This window comes from Vidua macroura, chromosome 1 (assembly GCF_024509145.1).
Source record: "Vidua macroura isolate BioBank_ID:100142 chromosome 1, ASM2450914v1, whole genome shotgun sequence".
Classification (NCBI taxonomy): Eukaryota; Metazoa; Chordata; class Aves; order Passeriformes; family Viduidae; genus Vidua; species Vidua macroura.
Genome location: NC_071571.1, coordinates 22736607 through 22755849, shown reverse-complemented (window position 1 = coordinate 22755849; position 19243 = coordinate 22736607). Strand labels below are relative to the sequence as shown.

General features: G+C 37.7%; 1 protein-coding gene across 2 annotated transcripts in view; it reads right to left on the bottom strand.

Moving 5' to 3' along the window:
* The window catches only part of CDK14 (cyclin dependent kinase 14), a 323842-nt gene that overhangs the window by 148612 nt on the left and 155987 nt on the right, over nt 1–19243 (bottom strand). For both annotated transcript variants that reach the window (XM_053989755.1, XM_053989764.1), the window contains exon 8: nt 15138–15261. In XM_053989755.1, the coding sequence (XP_053845730.1) occupies nt 15138–15261 (124 nt within the window). The remainder of the gene's footprint in view (nt 1–15137; nt 15262–19243) is intronic.

Below are 19243 nucleotides of genomic sequence, written 5' to 3'. Positions count from 1 at the left end.
AACCAGTCACGTCTGCAAAAACAAAGGCTTAGCAGCCATGTGCATGGTTTCCCTTTCTATTATACCTTAAAAGTGTTGAGCAGCTTATTATTTTGATTTAGATATATTTTAAAAGGCTCTAGCAAGCATACTAAACAAATAAGGTGTTTTTCTTGTTGCTTTTCCTTGATTCAGCTTCTTTATGCGCTTCCTTTTTTAGCTTCCTGTTATGTTTATTTAACAATTACTTAGTTTGAGGTAAATGGCTTATTGAACTGTAACTATGAGTCAGTAATAATATTAAGATTTTGCTAATGTATTCTGTTGTAGATCATGAACTGTCAACTTAACCTATTTACTCAGCTGCTTGTTTTCCAACAGAAGCACATTTATTCAGAGTGAATACTTGAGTCACAACAAAAAATTAAAAAGTAAAATGGGTGGAGGCACTGACACTGCTTCAATAAAGCGGTCAGCAGTCAGAAGCCAGTTCTTGGCAATCAAAAGTGTCCTGCAGCCTTTAGGTCCCTCTTCTGTTTATCTGAATGCATCTGTCTCCAACATGAATCTTTACCAGAGCATCTGAGTTAAATTCCTCTCAAGTAAGATAAATTACCCACAACATCCTATGTCCTGGTCCTAATATAGCCATTAGCCTATGATAGTGCTGTTCATTTATAAAAGTTACTCACAATCAGAGAAAGACTAATTAGGATCTCAAATTAGTATTCCCAAAATGCACTTGAGCAATGACTAGTCTTCCAAACTGAAGTGCAGGAGTCAGTTTTCAAGAGACAGAGAGAAGTAAGTAAGACAAAAGGCATGTGTGCCTCTCAGCCTGTCTGGTTTTTCCAGCTGTTATCAGCTGTTGTAATAAAAGATTATTTTCCCTTACAAGTCTTATCTCATGTATGTCTTCAGACAATCACTTACAGTAACACAGATGATAATTATTCTAGTCTGTGAATAGGACTCAACTGTCAGCTGACAAACACAAGTCACAGTGTGGGGAGACACACAAATACTTTTCCTGCTACCAGAAAGAATGACTCCAGCACTCGTGAAAAGTGTTTGCCCCTTTCCAACAAATCCAGCATCATCTTTTTCATTATAACCTCTCTCCTCTGCCCCCTGTGCCTCCCAAAGGATCATAGAAAATAGAAAAAAGGGATACAAGAAAGAGCTCAGATCTTGGTTGTATATTATAATATCCTTTTGGTTAATTTGTTTGAAAGCTATCATAGCTGTAAAGCTGTTTATTTCATTGCTTTAAAATACTTATAAATAATTTCCAATATGTTTTGAAAAAAGCCACACTGATTTTGAACATGTACCATGACTGGAAAATTTATTCCTTGTCTGTAAGCAGGAAAAAAAACACTAAAAATTGGGTACTGTGAAAAAAGTGGTACAGAAATACAAAAGAAATACAGACTTCACTTTTGACACCAGGAAAATACATCTACCCCCATGGCATTCTAGGTCAGCATGAATATGTTCAAGTGCCTCTACTAGTCTGGAGGTAGAAAATAACAGTATGGGCAGGAAAAAAAAAAAAGGAAACAAACTGCATCAATATTATAAACATTCACATAGATGTAAAAGCTAGCAGGACTCAAGGACAGCAAGCAAATTCACATCAAAGTTAACTTCTGCATTACAGAAAGGACCTGGATTCCTTATGGACATGGTATACATGCTCACAATAGCTTCAACAGGTGATTGACTTAAATCTTGCTTTCCAGATTCTGAATTTTTATTTAACAATTTGCTGTTTCATAAAAAGTCTACGAGGAAATGATGCCCTCTACTCCTATAAATGCCCCAGTAGGAACACGCCACTGTGCTAATAAGGCTGTAAGTAAAAATGTCAGAATTACTCATTTCACAGTGAAGTTATTAGGTTTGAAGCAAAGAGTTAACAATTGTTGAACAGATGGCTTTAAATTGGAAAGATTTGCAGGAAGTTCTAGAAAGGACAAACAGGCAGAAAATAATTCTTCACTGAAAATGAGAGCTAATACATTGCAGGATATTTTAATATTCCTTGAGAAAAGAGAGAAAATGGGGAAGCAGCTATGAATGAATGAGCCTAATCAATACTGGACAATTATTTGTGTAATAGTAATAATTTACATATGGAATTTTAAGACATGACTAATGAACTTGCCAAAGACAAGAAAGGTAACAGACCATGTTCACACAGTTTTGAGGTAAAAATGTTTCATCGCCATTAGTATTTTCCATTAACAAATCAAAGGAACCCAGAAAAGACAAAAAAAAAAATATTCAGAAGAACAGTGTTGTATGGAGACAAATTGAGAGCTATGGATGTCCTATTTGGTGAAGTATAACAGTCCATCAAGCACCAAGCACAGAAGCTAATAAGCTACTGCAGGCTATTGTGTTTGAAGCTAACAATTTACTGCGATCTCTACATTTACAACTTAAAGCAGGAGAGCAAGGGCCATTTCTGGATGACTCCATCTGGCATTCAAGTAAAAATGAACCAACCCTTTTCAACTGGTACCTGGATAACGGTACTTGACATATGGCATGAGACAGGTTAAATACAACATAGCAGTAAAGAAATAAATATGCTTGCTCTCCAAGACTTATCTTTTTTAGAAAACCATCATGTAGACAAACTGCCTCCCCCTCTACCCAGGTGCAAAGAGAACTGAACACATACCAGATGCAACTCAGTTGTATACAGGGCATCAGTACCATTCAAGTCCTTCTAGTTTCCTGTTTTATTAAACCTGACAGCTGAAGAACTGTTTAATAAGCACAATTTGGCACTACTGTAGTGATTCACAGTCATCCACATAGAAACACAAAAGCCAGGTTTCACTGACAGTTTCATGTTTGAACATCTAATCCCGGTTGTTTACCCTCAGGTAATTTTGTTTGTTAACTGACCATACAACACTGGCAGTGACAAGGTGATGCCACGTACTGCTCTCTCCACCTGCTGAAGGGGTCCACAACTCACTGAAGTGAACCCTGCAGTGCTGGACAAAAGGCAATAATAGTAGCATGGCTACTGGGATGTTATTGATGGAATGATTTATTCCAGTGGGATCAGTTTTGCTGATCTATCATGTCCTGTCTAGCTGTAAAATATCTGGACAACTTTGATGAAGAGCATATCTCAAGTCATGGTCAGCTATTAAAAGCCTAATCAAGTAGCTGCAAATTTACTTGAATTTGTCTAGGATAAGTAGTTTAACAAGAACAGGGTCACATGGAAAAGCAGGTATTTGAACAATATTAAAATCTATAGACAAACAATATTTTTGAAAAGCATATCTAAAAAGTATTTTGTTTATAAATCAAACAACACTGCTATTTGACATTACCCTGCAGGAGTAGAATCTGTGAATTTGAAAAACTGTCACCCCATGGGTGCAGAAACCACCTACTCTTACAATACAAGGTCTGACTTATGTATAAATGACACAATTCCACTGCTAGTATCCACCAGATCCTTGTCCTTGTACTGCAGAGCCAGTGCAAGTGGGTTTGATGTGCCCCCTTTTCCAGCCAAGGTGTCACCTGAGCACACATCCCTACACTGCAGAAGAATGCAGCTGCATTTGGTCCCTCACCCACCCTCAGCTCACGAACCATGGCTGCCCTGCCTGGCACAAACTGTTCTCTAGAGCTCATAGAGCTTAATCCAGGCTGCTTCCAGTACTCGAGCCAGACTATTTATAGATAAGACAAATATTTAGCTGACTTTTGTCATTGCTACAATGTGATATCTCACAACTTACATATTCCCTTAGTACGTAAAAAAGTCTTGGAGTTCTACCAAAGAACTCTGGTTCATTTTGTATATGTTGTCACATTAGTACATACATTCATATAGCAGGTAACACCCACAGCATCTAAAGCCACATCTGACTGCACAGGCTTAAGTCAGAGTAAAATGATCTAAAAACAGACATCGGTGCAAAATGAACAAAACTGAAAAAAAAATCTCAATTATATAAAAGCTATTTTAAATACAAAGAACAAAATAACTACAAAATAACTTGAAGATTTCACTAATTTTCAAAATTTCTTCCACTTTGCTTTCAAGAATGAAGCCATTAAGAAAATCTGTATAAGCACTGTTGCTTCTGTAAAGCAATATTATAAAGCAACATCTAACAACAGAAATCTCTTGAGTGTCAGATTCACCTGTTCAATTAAATTGCTCCTCAAAACTCATTTAATGTATATGTCATCTTAAATTATCTGAATCATAAATCTTATAAAAACTTTTTATGAGAGAGACATTCCAATATGCTTAGGTCTAAATTATTATTTGACTTTGCATGAGTAATAAAATCCATATTCCTGGACAGTAATCTATTCAGTTCTTAATACAATTTTGTCAAAGAAAAAGAAGAAATGAAAGCAGACAATTTCATTTTTTAAAAAGTTATATTAGAAGGGCATTAAAGCTATTCCTTAACAGTACAGTTCTGGAAATATGTAGTTAAAACCCAACTGCTCCTAATGCAGCATTTTTCTCTAAAGTGATAGTGAACACTAAAATGCCACTGCCAGAATGGCAATGCTGGAGCTATACAACCCAATCTAGTCTTTTATGTACAGATGTAACCTGCCAAGTCAGTAGAACTGCAAAACCCTATATTGTAACTAATAAAACAAGTGAAAATTTGTTTGCACTGAAATCTAGCAATTCTTTTATCTATTCAACCTGGGGACAATGGATGTACTTCTGAATGTGATGCTCAATAAAAATTATTTGTAGATTGTGAGCAAAGGATCCCTATTAGTACTTTGACCACTGACAAACTACTACTGTCATACTGTTATTGAAGTATTCCATGCTTTATTGAAACCATTTACTCTATCAAGTTTGCATGTGTGAACCAATTGTTAGTACTCATAAGCATGTTTCATTTAGTATCACAGCCTACAACCTGTGTAACTAAGCTGGTGGCAATCCTGAGCACTGTAAGACAGAATGGGCAAAGAACTGCCAAGATTTCAAGAAGCTTACATTAGGCATTTGTGTTTATAAAGTACATTTCAGTGATCTGCTGCCTTTTTTCTTATCCCTCCCCCTGCCTATTTTATTTTTTTTTAATTTAGTTTTTTCATAAGGTCTACAGACAGATCAGAGCTGAACCAAATTTCCAGCCGGCTGGAAGAGTCCAGAAATAATTTAAAAACATTGCAATGACATATGCTTAAAAGCAAATATAGTCACAAAAGCAAGTAAATTCAATGCCCAAGTGACTTAAAAATTGCTGCAATAAGAAGGATATGAATATATTCATGGCTGTGGGTGGGAATAAAAGAGATTACATCTGAAAATCTCCTGCTACCTTATTTCCAATGACTACACAAAAAATTTGCTGTATAATTTGACATATTATGAGCCAGAAAAGCCAAAGGTAGCACAATCGAACTTGGAGAAGAGCTTGAGGACCTTTAACCAGGTGAAGCTCTAACCTGCCATTCTCCCTACCATGTAAATCAAAAGTTACTCAGCACCATTTTCTCCCTATGCAAAGCCATTGTTAATGTTCCCCCATCACCCAGACATAAAGCTGCTGATTCCTGATTTTCCCACTTTTAAGTTTTTTAACTTTGGGTCTTTCAAATCATAAGACCAAAAGGTCAAGCAAAGTATGGTTATTTGTAATATACATAAGAGAAACTACTTGGAGCTATCATTTATTTGTATAAGTTTTGGAAATGGAAGATGCTGGAGAAGTGTTAAGTACAGCTAAAACAAGCACTGCCTGATCACTTCTGGCTATCATCAGGGCTAAGTGATGCAGGGGAAACTCTCATCTTAATGCAGGTAGCCATGCAAGCATGATTTTAATTTATATCAGGACAAATTACGCATCTATGAATATATTAATACAACCAGCACTGTGTCTTTCAGAAGGAATGAAAAAATTCATGCATAAATTATTAAGAATTACCTAGATAAAAACTGACTGTGTTGCAGAAAAGTAAGGTTTTAAACTGTCTGGGACAAAACAAATGATGTTATAAATTACAGAGCCATGGTTTCTTTAAAATGCAATCTCAATTATGGAATTATTTCAGACCGTGTTAAAGGCACATTTCTCTTAATGAACTGCCAGTTCTGTTCATGTTAATCTTTTTCTTTGCATGTCAATATTTTTGTTCTGACTGATGATAAATTTTTTTCTTCTTTAATCCACACCTTTCCCAGTTAACCTTTAATATCTACATAGCTGATTATTTCCTGTGTAAAATAAATCTGCATAACTATTAACACACTAATGACATTAAAATAATTTTAAAACTTGGCATCATTTTCTCACTATATAATACAGTATGCTCTCTTAAATAAGGAAACATAAAACAAAATCATAATCAGACCAAGAAAGAAAAGCTAGAGAGTACTGTGGGAGCTACCTGGAGGCCTACATTCAAAAGCTTTATTATGACCAGTACCTTTTTCTATAGTACTTTTTTTCCCTGTAACTACTGTAACAGAAACAAGCAAAGAAGCTTCAAAACAATAAAGTTTTAATGAAATGTTAATATTTTAAATACAGGTGCTCGTAACCACGATAATCAAAAGGATATGGAGAAGTGTAGGAAGGGAAAATGTTCTCATATAAAACCAAGAGAACACTGTCACATGACTGAATAAGGCTTTTTGCAAATGAAACAATATTTGTTTTAAATACATCTACAGATTCAGATGGATGGATGGATGGATGGATGGATGGATGGATGGATGGATGGATCTCTTTTGTACAGACAGCAGATCACAGTTCTCCAATTCTTTTGTGCCACTGTCACGTAACAGTCTAGTTCACACTTAAGAGGGCAATACACATCAATAAAAAAAAATCATGATTATGATAATAACACAGCACTGAGTTAGCTGCAGTACAGAAGACATTCAAATCCCATGTCCTTCTTAAGCACAAAATACTGAAACAGATTTTTCATCACAGTTGTTTTAATGGTGTCATAACCAACTTCCTTTATTACCCTTAATGGATAATTAAGATGCTTTCCTCCTATTTAAAGGCTTGATATAACTCTCACTTGTAACAATAGAGAATTGCATTGAACCCTAAGTAATCTGAGATGCATTTAACAGGGGACCCATTAAGTGAGTCACACCAATCTCCAAGTCCTTCATGCTTTTTAAAAAATAAAACATTTTCCTTTTCAGTCAATAAACCTACATAGGGCTTCTCAGTGGGAAGAGCTTAAGTTACATCATCTGCTTTAGAAAAAGCTGAAAAGCCTCCTATTTTAAGATTTTTAATTTCAATTGCTAAAAAGCAATCAATGAAGATTGGCATAGTCAAAAATTTAGTAAGTGGCTCTACTTTGTATTAACAATTGGCAGAGGGAAGTTAAAGTCTTAGTTGAATACAGTTGAACCTCCCTACAGTTTTTGCAATCGCTGTCTCCAGATAGTAAACTCATGTCAAATCTATTCTTTCTTCATAGATTATGAAACCCAATTTCTGCCCACAAGAGATTCTTACTGTGTTGACTCTCACATGGTAATTTTTGTATAGATTTAACTATACAACTGTAGTATAGTTAACTTGTTGTATTGTACAACTATACCCTTATTGAGGTACCTCAATAAAACCATCAGATATATGAAGCAAATTAGATGGAGATCCATGTTGAGAACAACAAACCAAATAAATAGGAGAAGAAAGAAACATTACGAGCAGCACTAGACCACACCTTCTCCTGCATCTTCACCTCTGAAACAATTCTTTAGCCCAAAGGCCAAAAATCAGATCTACCCCTTTGCACTGCTGTTGTTTGAAATTTTCTGCCACCTACCCATTTCCCTCATTTCACCACAGGTCCGGGCATCACAACAGAAGGTCACAAGCACAGCATATGGAGCCCTTGCTCCTGGGAGGGAAACGGAAGAACGCAGCTTTGGCCTGCTCCCTGACAGCAGCCAGTTATAGCATTAGAAACTGAGAAGGAAGGTCTGGGGGTGGAGGGAAAGCCGATTATCCTCAGAGAGCAAAATAAATAACAAGGCAGCCTGCCACAAGTCTCTGGGTCCACAGTGCCCACAGCTTTTGCAGCCTACATTTATCTTTCCTTCAAGAAAAAAGATTTGAAGGTGCCATAGCTACCTATCAGCTCTGGTCCTAAGCTCTGGCCTTACTTTGCCTGGATCTAGAAAGTGTGGACAGCAAGGGCTTTTTACCCTGACTCAGTAACAGGCCATCGAGGCTGTTCCAGAACAAACACACACACAGTCTGCTCTGCTGCTCCAGCTCCATCTGCCACTGTACACAGCAATGGCAGCTTCAGCACTCCATGGAGAATGAGGTATTTACAGCTCATTACAAAAATAACTACTTTATAAAGTACTTTATAGTGACTTGCAAGCTGACTCCAGTTTGAGCAGTTTGGGTTTCCAGGTTCCCACTTCCTTTTTTTTCCATTTTCTCACAACATTGTCACTGGTCATCTTCCTTTCTTGATATTTAATACAACTAGAGTCCTCAAAGAAGCCCACTACTGTCCTTCCTGAGGGGTAAAAGAACCAATTCTTCAGACTTCAAAGGCTGTTATCAGAAAGGAACAGGCTGCACCTGGAGTAACAGCAACCTCCCACAGGTATATGGGAAAGAAATGTCTTTTCTTTCCATGTTCAACGCAGGCAGGGTGTTAGAGGGGTCTGTGGACCTATGTTTGGGGTAAGTGGTTTTATTTACCAGCAACAGCCTCTGATAACCAACACCCAGACAGCTTCTAGCCCTTCTCTAGAGCCTGCAGAAGGGCTGCTGTGGAGGGCAGGAGCTGTGTTCGGCCAACTGGCTTGGGGGTGACCAGGCAGCTCCCACAACTCACCCCAAATGGCTCCAATGTTCCTTAAAGCCAGGCAACCAAAGGGAGCCAGCCTATATAACTAGAGGCACTCTCAGAGGAATTTTGCTAATGATTTCATCAAGCTTCACCAACCAATATAATACCAGCTCTTTGGGCACTGAGACAACTTCTTATATCAGCATCTCCGAGAACTGATACTCTGTGGAACATTTACACAGGAAAACATCGCAGTTATCCATGCAAGCAATCTTTTATGCTATTCACATTTCATATGAATTTTATACAGTACATTATAAAGAAACCCTTATGGGATTCTTACTGTGAAGAAAAAAAAAAAACAACTCCTTTTTTTCAACTTGTCAACATAGTTTTAGAAATTTTAACAGTAAGCTATACAGGAATAACCTTGTCCCTCATGACATATCCCTGTCATGCTCTCCACAGAAAAATCTATATGGAAATGCATGGAAACATCCTCTCTAATACTCAGCTGCAATTTTAAACTGCAACTTTGAGTATAATTCCCTTTATTTTAATCCTCAAATCTCTTTGCTCCTGCTATCTATTATTAATAATCATGGTATGTATCTAGAAGGATGCATAGTTGAATCACATTGACATGATTCTTTTACTACATCAGAGGACTTTATATTAACAAAATTCCAAAAGCTTAGGGCAGGACTTTCACCATAATACAGACCTCCTGCAGATCCTTACTCATCCAGAGATGCCCTAAGACAACAAAAAGCAGACGGGAAAAGGTTCAGGGTCAGTGTTATTTGAGAGACTAAATGAAAGACATTTTCAAGAAGATGTCATGCTGCTTTTCCTCTCCAAAGCCCATTCCCACAGATGAGAAAGAGCAACTCTCATACTACAGAAACAAGCATTAAGGTACTAAGTTCCTAATGCTCTTTGTCACTCACCTTGCAACACTGGAATTTGTTGGTAGTGTTGCTGCAGTTTGAAGACTTCTTTAAAGGACTAAAATTACCAAAAAATGGGGCAGGGATTGGGAGGGAGGGGAAGAATCTATTCAAGCATTTTCTAAATTTTTCTATTTAGAAAATTATCAATCATCAAGCTTTCCTATCCTTGCAAATTATACTCAAGCTAACAATACTTCTAGACCTGTTATTCCATACTTTGAAATTGTACTTTGCACTTGTGTGCCTGCTATGTAGGTACTTAAACTAGGCAGTTGCCTGCATAGTTTATACATCCTGTCTGGGAGTCATAGCACAGAGGAAAAGGCAGTACACATACTAAAAAGAATGGCATATAATTAAAAGATGTGATTACACAGAAGTTCCTTGCACTTACAATAACTGCATAATCCAAAATACAGACCAAACATGTCTTCCAAGCAGCTTACTTCTGTTGCAGGTCTAACAGAAGAGATGAAAGGGAAAGGCAGCTGCAGGGAAGATTCACAAATGAGAAATTCCCTGAGAAGCAAACCCCAGCAGCAGGTAGATCATCTTAAGAGGTGAAACAGGCCAAGGGCCCTACTAGTGACTTGGCCAGTTTCCCTCACAGCCTCAGAAGTGCTTCTATTGTGTCACATGCTAGTCAAGTCTAAATATCTTGTTCTTGACACACATGACCTGATGATATTTTCAGTGTATCGAAAGGTGATGTCACCTCAAAGCTATGTAAATCTTTTATCAGAAAGTATCTAATAACAAGTATAACTATGTATTTTTCAACCCAGAAGGCAAAAGACTATTTTAACTAAAGAATATGTAAGAGTAATTGTGCTGTGATCAGAATAAAGGTCCACATTGTTCTTGGAGGTGACAGAATATTAGATTGCTAGAGGCTCTTTTCAGAGAATATGAAATTAGGCAGGAAAAGAGGAAATCCTTCCTGGAAAGTCACACACAGAAGGTGGGACTCAGTTCCTACCTGATTAATGTCAGCTATTTAGGGACTTAGTGCTGGAGTTTATTAAGTATGATAATCTGCATGCAAACATAATTGATTAGCCAATCTTGATTTATATCAGCATATACAATAACTAAATACCAATCTCCAATCATTAAGAAACAAAACAAAACAAGCGTGGTATTTAGTGAGTCACAGAACCACACAAGAAGGAGAATTTACCTAGTTCAATCTGCCAGATTGCTCAAGGCTTAGTCCAGTAAGGGAAGCAAACAGAGATTTCATAACATCTCTGGGTTGCTCCAGAGCTGAAGTACTTTCAAACCAAACATTTCCTTCCTTATAGTTGTGTTTCAGCTTATGACCATTATCTCTCATCCTCCCACTGTGAGCCAAGTAAAGAGCATCACCATGCTCTTGGTAACCAGCTCTTAAGGCACTGGGAGACTGCAGAGCTCCTCATTTCATTACAGAAGGTAATCCCATGGATCAAACATGATTTACCTTGACTAAAACTGGAAAACACTTTCTTCACACCTACAAGAAGCCTCACTCCATTATTTTCTATGGGATAGTGGTTGACAAAACTGCAGTACTCCAGACCTTCTTTCTTGGCCTTCTTGTAAATGGATAACAACAACCTTTCTCCAGTTATTGGGAACATCCCTCAATCTACAATCTGTAGAGAGAGAGAGCAGCCTGACAATGACATCAGTTGGCTTTCCCAGTACACTCAGGCACATGGTGTGATTCTTGGTTTTGTCCTGGGCAAGGCCAGAAGTTGGACTCTATGATGTTTACAGGCCCCTTCCTGAGGTCAGACTGACAGGCCTGTAGTTCCCCAGATCCTCCTTCCAACCCTTCTTGTAGATGGGTTTCACATTTGCTAACCTCCAATCATCTGGGACCTCCCCAGCTAACCAGGAGCAAAGACAAATTATGGAGAGTGGCTTGATGAGCTCTTCTGCCAGCTCCTTCAAAACCCTCACATGAATCCCACCTGGACCCATAGACTTGTGAGAGTCTGAATGGTACAGAAGGTCACTACTTCCTCCTGGATTGCAGGGGCTCTGTTCTGCTCCCTGTCCATGCCTACCAGCTCAGAGGATTGGTGCCTCTGAGGATTACTAGTCTTTCTGTTGAAGGCTGAGGCAAATTTCTGGTGGTGTTACTCATTAGAGGTTTAAAATACTTTATTTCTACTTAAGACTGACATATGCAGGAGGGGAAATAAACAAACTCATAGACAGCCAAATTCACATCACGGGATCAAAAATAATTCTTGCACTTCATTCCGTAAGAATTCCTAATATACTTTATTTTCCTCTGGAATTTTAATTAGATTTTAAAAAGAACGCAGGTATGGTGTTCAAGGACTATTTTTCACAGCAACAATTACTCAAGATGTAGTCTCCTCTGTTATATCTTCTCAATAAAGCCATTTTTATAGCTCATCCATTTTTAATTTGATAAAGCCTCTATTTTCTGTTCTGCCTTTTCATTTGACCAATGAAATGGTCACAAATGTTCATTTCCTAGCAGCTAGAGCACAATGAACAGAAAAGCAAACCGCTGTTCATCTGAACAAAGACACTCCCACACAGTGAAGTATGTATGTCTGGGAGCCCTGCTATAGAAAAACACATGCCCACAGTTATTCAAAGATTCCACTTCAGCCACAGTGCAATGCACTGGCAGACATGAATAGCCTTTTTTTACCTTGTTTATTCAAGAACTGAGATCCACTAGCCTGCTTTTAAGTATCTGATATCCTACAGTGAAGAGATTAAATAAGCCTGACGCCAAATGAAAAACTGCAGACATGATGCTGGTTTTTTTTGGTAAACTTATGAAACCAAAATCTGAAGGTCTTGTCCTTAGAGACTAAAGGGCCTTTGCTCTAGGATTTTACAATTATTGTGATAGCAAAGTCAATCCTATCTCTAACAGACACTGATTTCTTGATAGGTTCTCTCCTGTCTTGAGTACATTTGAAAGCAAAGCAACAATCTTTCTAATTTTCACACTGCTCCTCACATAATTAATCAAGTATACAATCTAAACTGACTTCCCTTCCAAGCACATTATTGCAAATCAGTCATTTGTGGGAGAAAAACATAAAGAGAAATAGAACTGCATTTTACATCTTGTTTAAGGAGAGTCTTTCATACCGGGAAGGTGGAAGATGGCCTATAAAAATACAGCATTTAAATAAGTAAATATGCACAGGGGCACACAAAGAGCACACAGGTGTGCTCTCATTTCTCATGCTCCCAATGAAAGAGCTCATGACCTTTCAGACTTTAACCTCAACACTTCTAATTTTTCATCTTGGTTCTCAGAAGAGAAATTTAACCCATCTGGTTTTCAGTTTTATGAGGTCATGAGCCATGAAAAAAAAATCTAGCATTAAAAAAAAAAAAAAAAAAAGGAGATATATAATCTTCTGTCTGTGTGCAAGAGTAGATTTCACAGATGTTTCTGTTATGTCAAGGCAAACTCAAAAGGGAAAAAATATCTTCTGCAAAATATTATACATTCATGTCTATACCACTGTGTATTTCTTTCTGGTTGTACTTACACATTTCTAGTCCCTCTGTCAAAACCAGGCACAATGGTCAACCTTAGACTCCTGCCAACACAAAGCTGTGAAATTCCTGCCTTTCATGTCATCACTGGGCAATTTAGCCTGGTGCTACAATGAGGCAACAAATTCATTAGAAGTGATAGATAGTTAATTTCCGACTACAGCAAGGTAGGAACAATTGTCCCACCCTGTCCTCTGCTCTATGGCAACACCAGGCAACACAACCAAACAGTCAACTTATGTCTGAGTTGGACTTTTCTTTCATCGGTTCACACCTCCAACAATGCTGGTAAAAGTGCTGGTAAAAGGCAGGTTGTTTTCTTGTTTTCTTTTTTCTTAAAAACACAGCAAAAAAGTTTGCAGCTTCCCTCTCCCCAGCCACACAAGCCACCAACCCACCCCCACACCTTAGGAAACATTTTACATACAAAAGAGTTTGTGTGATCTTTTGTGGTTTCCAGAATTCACCAAATCTAGAGAACCATTGTTACAATCTCCTGAAAACTTTATAATATGAGGATACTTGTAAGTCAGATTAGTACATAAGGTTCTATACATATAAATGATGCAACAAAACTATTAAACAGCACAACACCTTCAACAGAGAGTTAACTCATATTTCACTACAAGAACACTGAATGATACACTTGTTTCATATCCTTAAGAGATGAAGCCTCATAGTGAAATGCAACACGCAGGAATGGGTTTTTAAGCATTTATTTCAAAAAAACAGCAAGCTTTGAAAAATGACAGCAAAGAATCATATGTAAACCAGGAGACAAGTGCTTCTAATACTATTTCTCTAACTGCCTTAAAATTCAAAGGCCAATCAAGTCCTTGTGGACTGTGTCCACCTTAAGTCTTGTTCTCTTCTCCAGCATAGCAAATACACACTGAGCTGTTAATTGCAGTAACACTAATTAAAAGACAAAACCTCATGACTACATTAACAGTGAAATTGCCAATTAGCACACAAGGCTTCCTCATTATTGCTGCTGCATGAAATGTGAAGCATGATGTGGATAGCAGTCATAAAATAAAAGACATTTTTTAAAAGCCAATAGGTCACATTTTCAGCTTACTTCAAAAGTACTGCTGGAATCAGTAACTGAGAAGCTGACCTACAGGAAAGAAAGAAATTCCTACATCCTTTTGTGAAAACCAATAAAGAAAAGTATTGCCATTTTCCACATCTGCGTTCACAATGGTTTTCAGAGGAAAGAGTACTTGCCTTGGTGTAGCCACTAGAAAATGGCTTAAAAATTTAAAAATAGGCTAAAGGCTAAGATTTCACTGGATAATTTATCCTGACTTTATACTCCATGTAAGGCTTCCCCAGAAAGAACTAATGGATACTAAAAACAACCCAAGTGATCCTAGTGTCCTTTATTCTACAGAAGGAACACTTATTCTTGTGTCCTTCAGTCTCTTTCAATGACCATTTAATGAAAGTTAATCCAGACCTCATAACCCTAGAGCTGCTTCCATAAAGTGATTGTGCTTTTCATACAGTCTGCATTTCCTCAGGTCTCTATCTTTTCTCTTTTCTTTTTGAAGGTTTTTAATTCTAATTCACAGGTCTCGTGGTAAATCAAATGGAAACACTTTCAGCATTATCTTCCTTGAGAGAACTGGAGTAGGTATTTGTTTTTCACTTGCTCCCTTTTAATCAAGCATTTTGTTGACCATAATCAATTTCTTCACTCAGGAGAAAAATGTGCAATTATCTACAATGAAGAAGGTGTGTCTAAGGAATAGGGTGGGGGGGAAGAGAAATCAATGGAACCATCTGTCTGACATTCCTACAACATTATAAGATACTTGTAATTAACTGCTTGCCTACCAAAGTCTGCCAGCTTTAACTCCCCCGTGTCACTGATCAGAAGGTTCTGTGGTTTCAGGTCCCTGTGCAAAATGTAACGCTGGTGGATGTAAGACAGTCCTCGCAGCAACTGAAATAAAAATAACTGAAAAAGAGGGGGACAAAAAATGACCTCTGTTAATATTTTGCATATAACCACAGGTGATTTCTTCACGATATGCAAGGTGATTGCACATTGCGGTAACATTGTGTCAGAATTCCTCCCAAACTGGCTAATTCCCACCCAACTTTAACACAATGAAATTTCCATCTGAAATATACTTACTTTGCAAGGACTAAACCCAGCCTCCAAGCCCTACTATGTCATAGATTCAATTTGACTGCTTTAAAAAGAATGAGAGCAATACAACCATGTGCAGAAAGATTGGTTTCTACCAAATTATAATTATATTCCATTTACCCATATGGCCTTAGAGATTAGGTGGTAGCCTGAGGACAGATGCGTATCTTCACTAATTATAGGAAACAACAGTACAGGGTGGATAGGGATGGGGAGATAAGGCTGGGGGATGGAACACTGAAGCTAAAACAAAGAAGAAATTAATAGTATAACAATAATGCCTGTGTACCCAAGGAAATCTGCAAGTAAAATAGATTTTATCCTTCAAAGTCTATTTTAATGGGAGTTTCTTATGTATTTTTCATTAGGAAATAATAACTCTCACTGAGCCTAAAGACAACTTTTGAAACCTACTTGCAATAGTCTTTAAGGTAGTTTTAGATAGAAACCTAACTCACTATCTCCTGGTTTCTTAAGAATACTTCCCTGGACTCTATAAATGCTTACTCCTAAATCTACGCATTACTATTGTGCATTCTGTAATTTAGAATTATGAACAAAGAACTGGATGAAGATCCTTTGTCCTTCCCTTTTCATCTCCCGCATGCAGCATTCTCCCACATCCATCCTTTCAGACACTTGCTGTGAAGGGCTGTGTTAACCGTCATGGGTTTTGTCAATACAAAGGGTGAATGAACTCCCAGGAGTTTTCTTTGCAGTTATGAAGAACCTATCCCAATGTAGAGAGACCCTTCCTTTCGCCTGATATATTTTAAGAAATACTTCAGTTTCTGAATGTGAACACAAAAATCCCCTCTAAAGCTAAACATGGAGGATTCTAGAGCAGGTATAGACTTCGTGCCTCACAGCTCAGAGGACAGCAAAACATGCTCTCTAGGAAGATGTGGAAACCACACCAAAGATTGGGAAAAAGTCAACTCAGGCACACGAGAATTTCTAATTAACTTGCAACACAAGCATCCTATTCAGTGATTACTGAAGTGAAGAGACATTATAAAAAGGGTTACAAAATCTGATTATAGAAGAGAATAAAGGCTGACATGAAAGAAACAGAAATGTCATGTTACTGAAGGTGAAATGAATTTAATTGCATTTCATTTTTTCCCTGAGTGCAGACACAATGCACTCTATGTTTAGCTATTTAGCCAGGGCACAAAGAGCCATATCAATCACCTTCTTGCCAGGGTAGGTTCTAACAATGTGCTGAGGAAACCTCAGAGCAAAATACAGGAACAAAGAATAGCAGGAAAGTCATAAGTAACATGCACATTCCTTTTTGAATTGTGGTTAAAGTGGAATTCATGGTACATAAAAACTATTTTAATAAGAGCAAGAAACAGAAATGGCTTTCATTACAGCCTGAAAATATCAATTTAATTCTATTAAATTACTTCACAAAATACATTTTTTAAAATAAAAAGAGGGGCAAAATAACCAGTTTGCCAGGCTAAATCAGCGGCATTTAACTTCAAACATTATTTTTAAATATGCAAAGAAATTTCAATTATCATGGTAGCTTAAAGCACTGTAATCTTTATAATAACTCAAAATATATTTACTAATGTCTTTCATTTGGCTTTAGTGAAAAGAGTCAAGTGATTTGACATAATGTGCTAAAAAAATGCCAAACAACTTCACAGCTAAACAGAATAAACATCTGCTCTTGAGGACAGCTTTGGAATGTAGTTTTATTCCAAATTTGTAGACATGCTGTACTCATTAAGTACTTCCCCAAAAGTTAATTAATTCACTCACACCTCCTTGGAGGAAACTCATGGAAGAGAAGGGGGGAAAAAATCTTCCTGAATTCGTTATAGGGTAACTCAGATATTGTTTTTTTGCTTTCTCTTTTTCTCTTTCCCTTTGTTTTTATTTGGTAATATTAAATGTGAAAAGATTTACGTGAGCACAAGCCTAACATCTGGCAGCAAAGCATTCTGAAAACCACTGGCCCTTTGTGATTGCTTGGGACAAGAAAACACCAAGGGAGGCCTCTCCATTTCCAGTGGTTTCCCAGCCCACAAAAAGAAAAGATGAATTGAAAAAAAACTGTTTCTGCTTCCTCACAAAGCACTTCTGCCCTCTCACAGCCAAGTTCACTCTCCTGATCTTGAGGAAAGCCTTCTCCAAGAAACCCATTTTCTTTCCAGATTGTTTGCATTAACTTCTCAAGGACAAAAATGAATCCTAGATGAGGTACCATCAATCCTTACCCATACACCCAGTCTGAAATCGACATACCTCCTATCATGGTCATACTCTCATCTTACTAGATCCTTCCACCACCTCACTCAATTCCAATCACCATGAAACCTCAGCCTGGGGTTTTTTCAGGGGGTTTTGAACAAGCAACAAGGCCCCAGGATGGCAGCTGGAGTCAATGGCAAATTCAACACCTATTTCAACAGGTCAGTTGTGATGGTAAAATCAACACAGATTTGTAGCTTTACAGCTTTTATGTTGGTAATTTTAATATTTGCATGGTCATACACAAGGCTGTACAGGTATTGAATAACCAGCAATAAATAAACTAAGACATCATTCAATAAGACATCAATTGTGTACAGTTTTTAGCTTATTAGTAAGAACAATGGTTTTGATAATAAAATTAGGCTCACAAAATGCCAAAGGTCATAGTAGTGAGAGTTGAAAGCGACAGAAAACAGGACAGGGATTTGTTTGAAGTCAGGTTTTCAGCAAAGCTTAACATTAGGAAGCTCAACACTTTATGTTCAGACAAAAAAAAAAAAAAAAAAAAACCTAACACTTGTGGCTTCAAGTCTTGCTTATTTCTTTCAGTCATTTAAAATATACCTTTTTTACCCAACTGTTATGCAGTTCTCACTTTAATGAGCAACATATTTTAGTGAAGATTTTTCATTGTCAGCAAGAAAAATGCATGCAGGTCAAAGCTAATTCAGGGTTTATGGACTGTGATATTAAAAGAACATTAGCAGTTCTTAAAACTTACAAGAGAAAGCCCTCAAAGGCGTGAGTTAGCACCTACATAGTCCTTCAAGTGTAATGCCTGGATAACCATTTGAGCTATATGCAACATTTGACCAAATGCCTGTAGTTGTTTTAAAATGCAGTATTTTCTGGGAGACTTGTAGTTATGTGGATGAACAGCCCAGCTTTCCTTGTGTTTTAATGAGTCTGGGTGAGTGTACAACCTAGAGCCTTACATGCAGGCATACAATGGCTGTCTGGTGGCCTGCCTGCTGCAGAATGCTTCAGTATCTCTTGGCCTCTGAACGAGCTTCTAAGTTAGACATGGATACAGGCTATGCAAAACACATTTAAAGGATGGGATTGAGAGCAGCTGACACTGTCTGACTTAGGTTCAGAAAGCTCTTTCCAGTCTAAGGATGAAGGGGAACACTCATGTACAAGTAACCTGTGTAAAGTACTCAGATGACTCCATCCAGTTGCCCTCCATTGCCAGAGATGGTAGAGAGTTTCTGGCAAAGGACTATGGGATAAGTGAAAAGCAGAAATTCACAATATGCCTAGGGAGATTCTCCAAAATCAGACTCTGCTGAGGCACTGAGGACCCCAGTGACAGACAGGATGCTTGCCAAAAGGACAGAATAATGATGCCTGTGGGAGCCTTTTTTAAGACTTTCCATGATGGCAAGGAGGGATTTCTAAACTATTTTCTTCATTTGAGCTCCCTTAATTCATGTTGTATTTTGGGAATAGAGGACCTGGCCCTGGATACAGAAGTAGAAAGCTACACAGAACTAGAATGCTACAAAAAACTTTT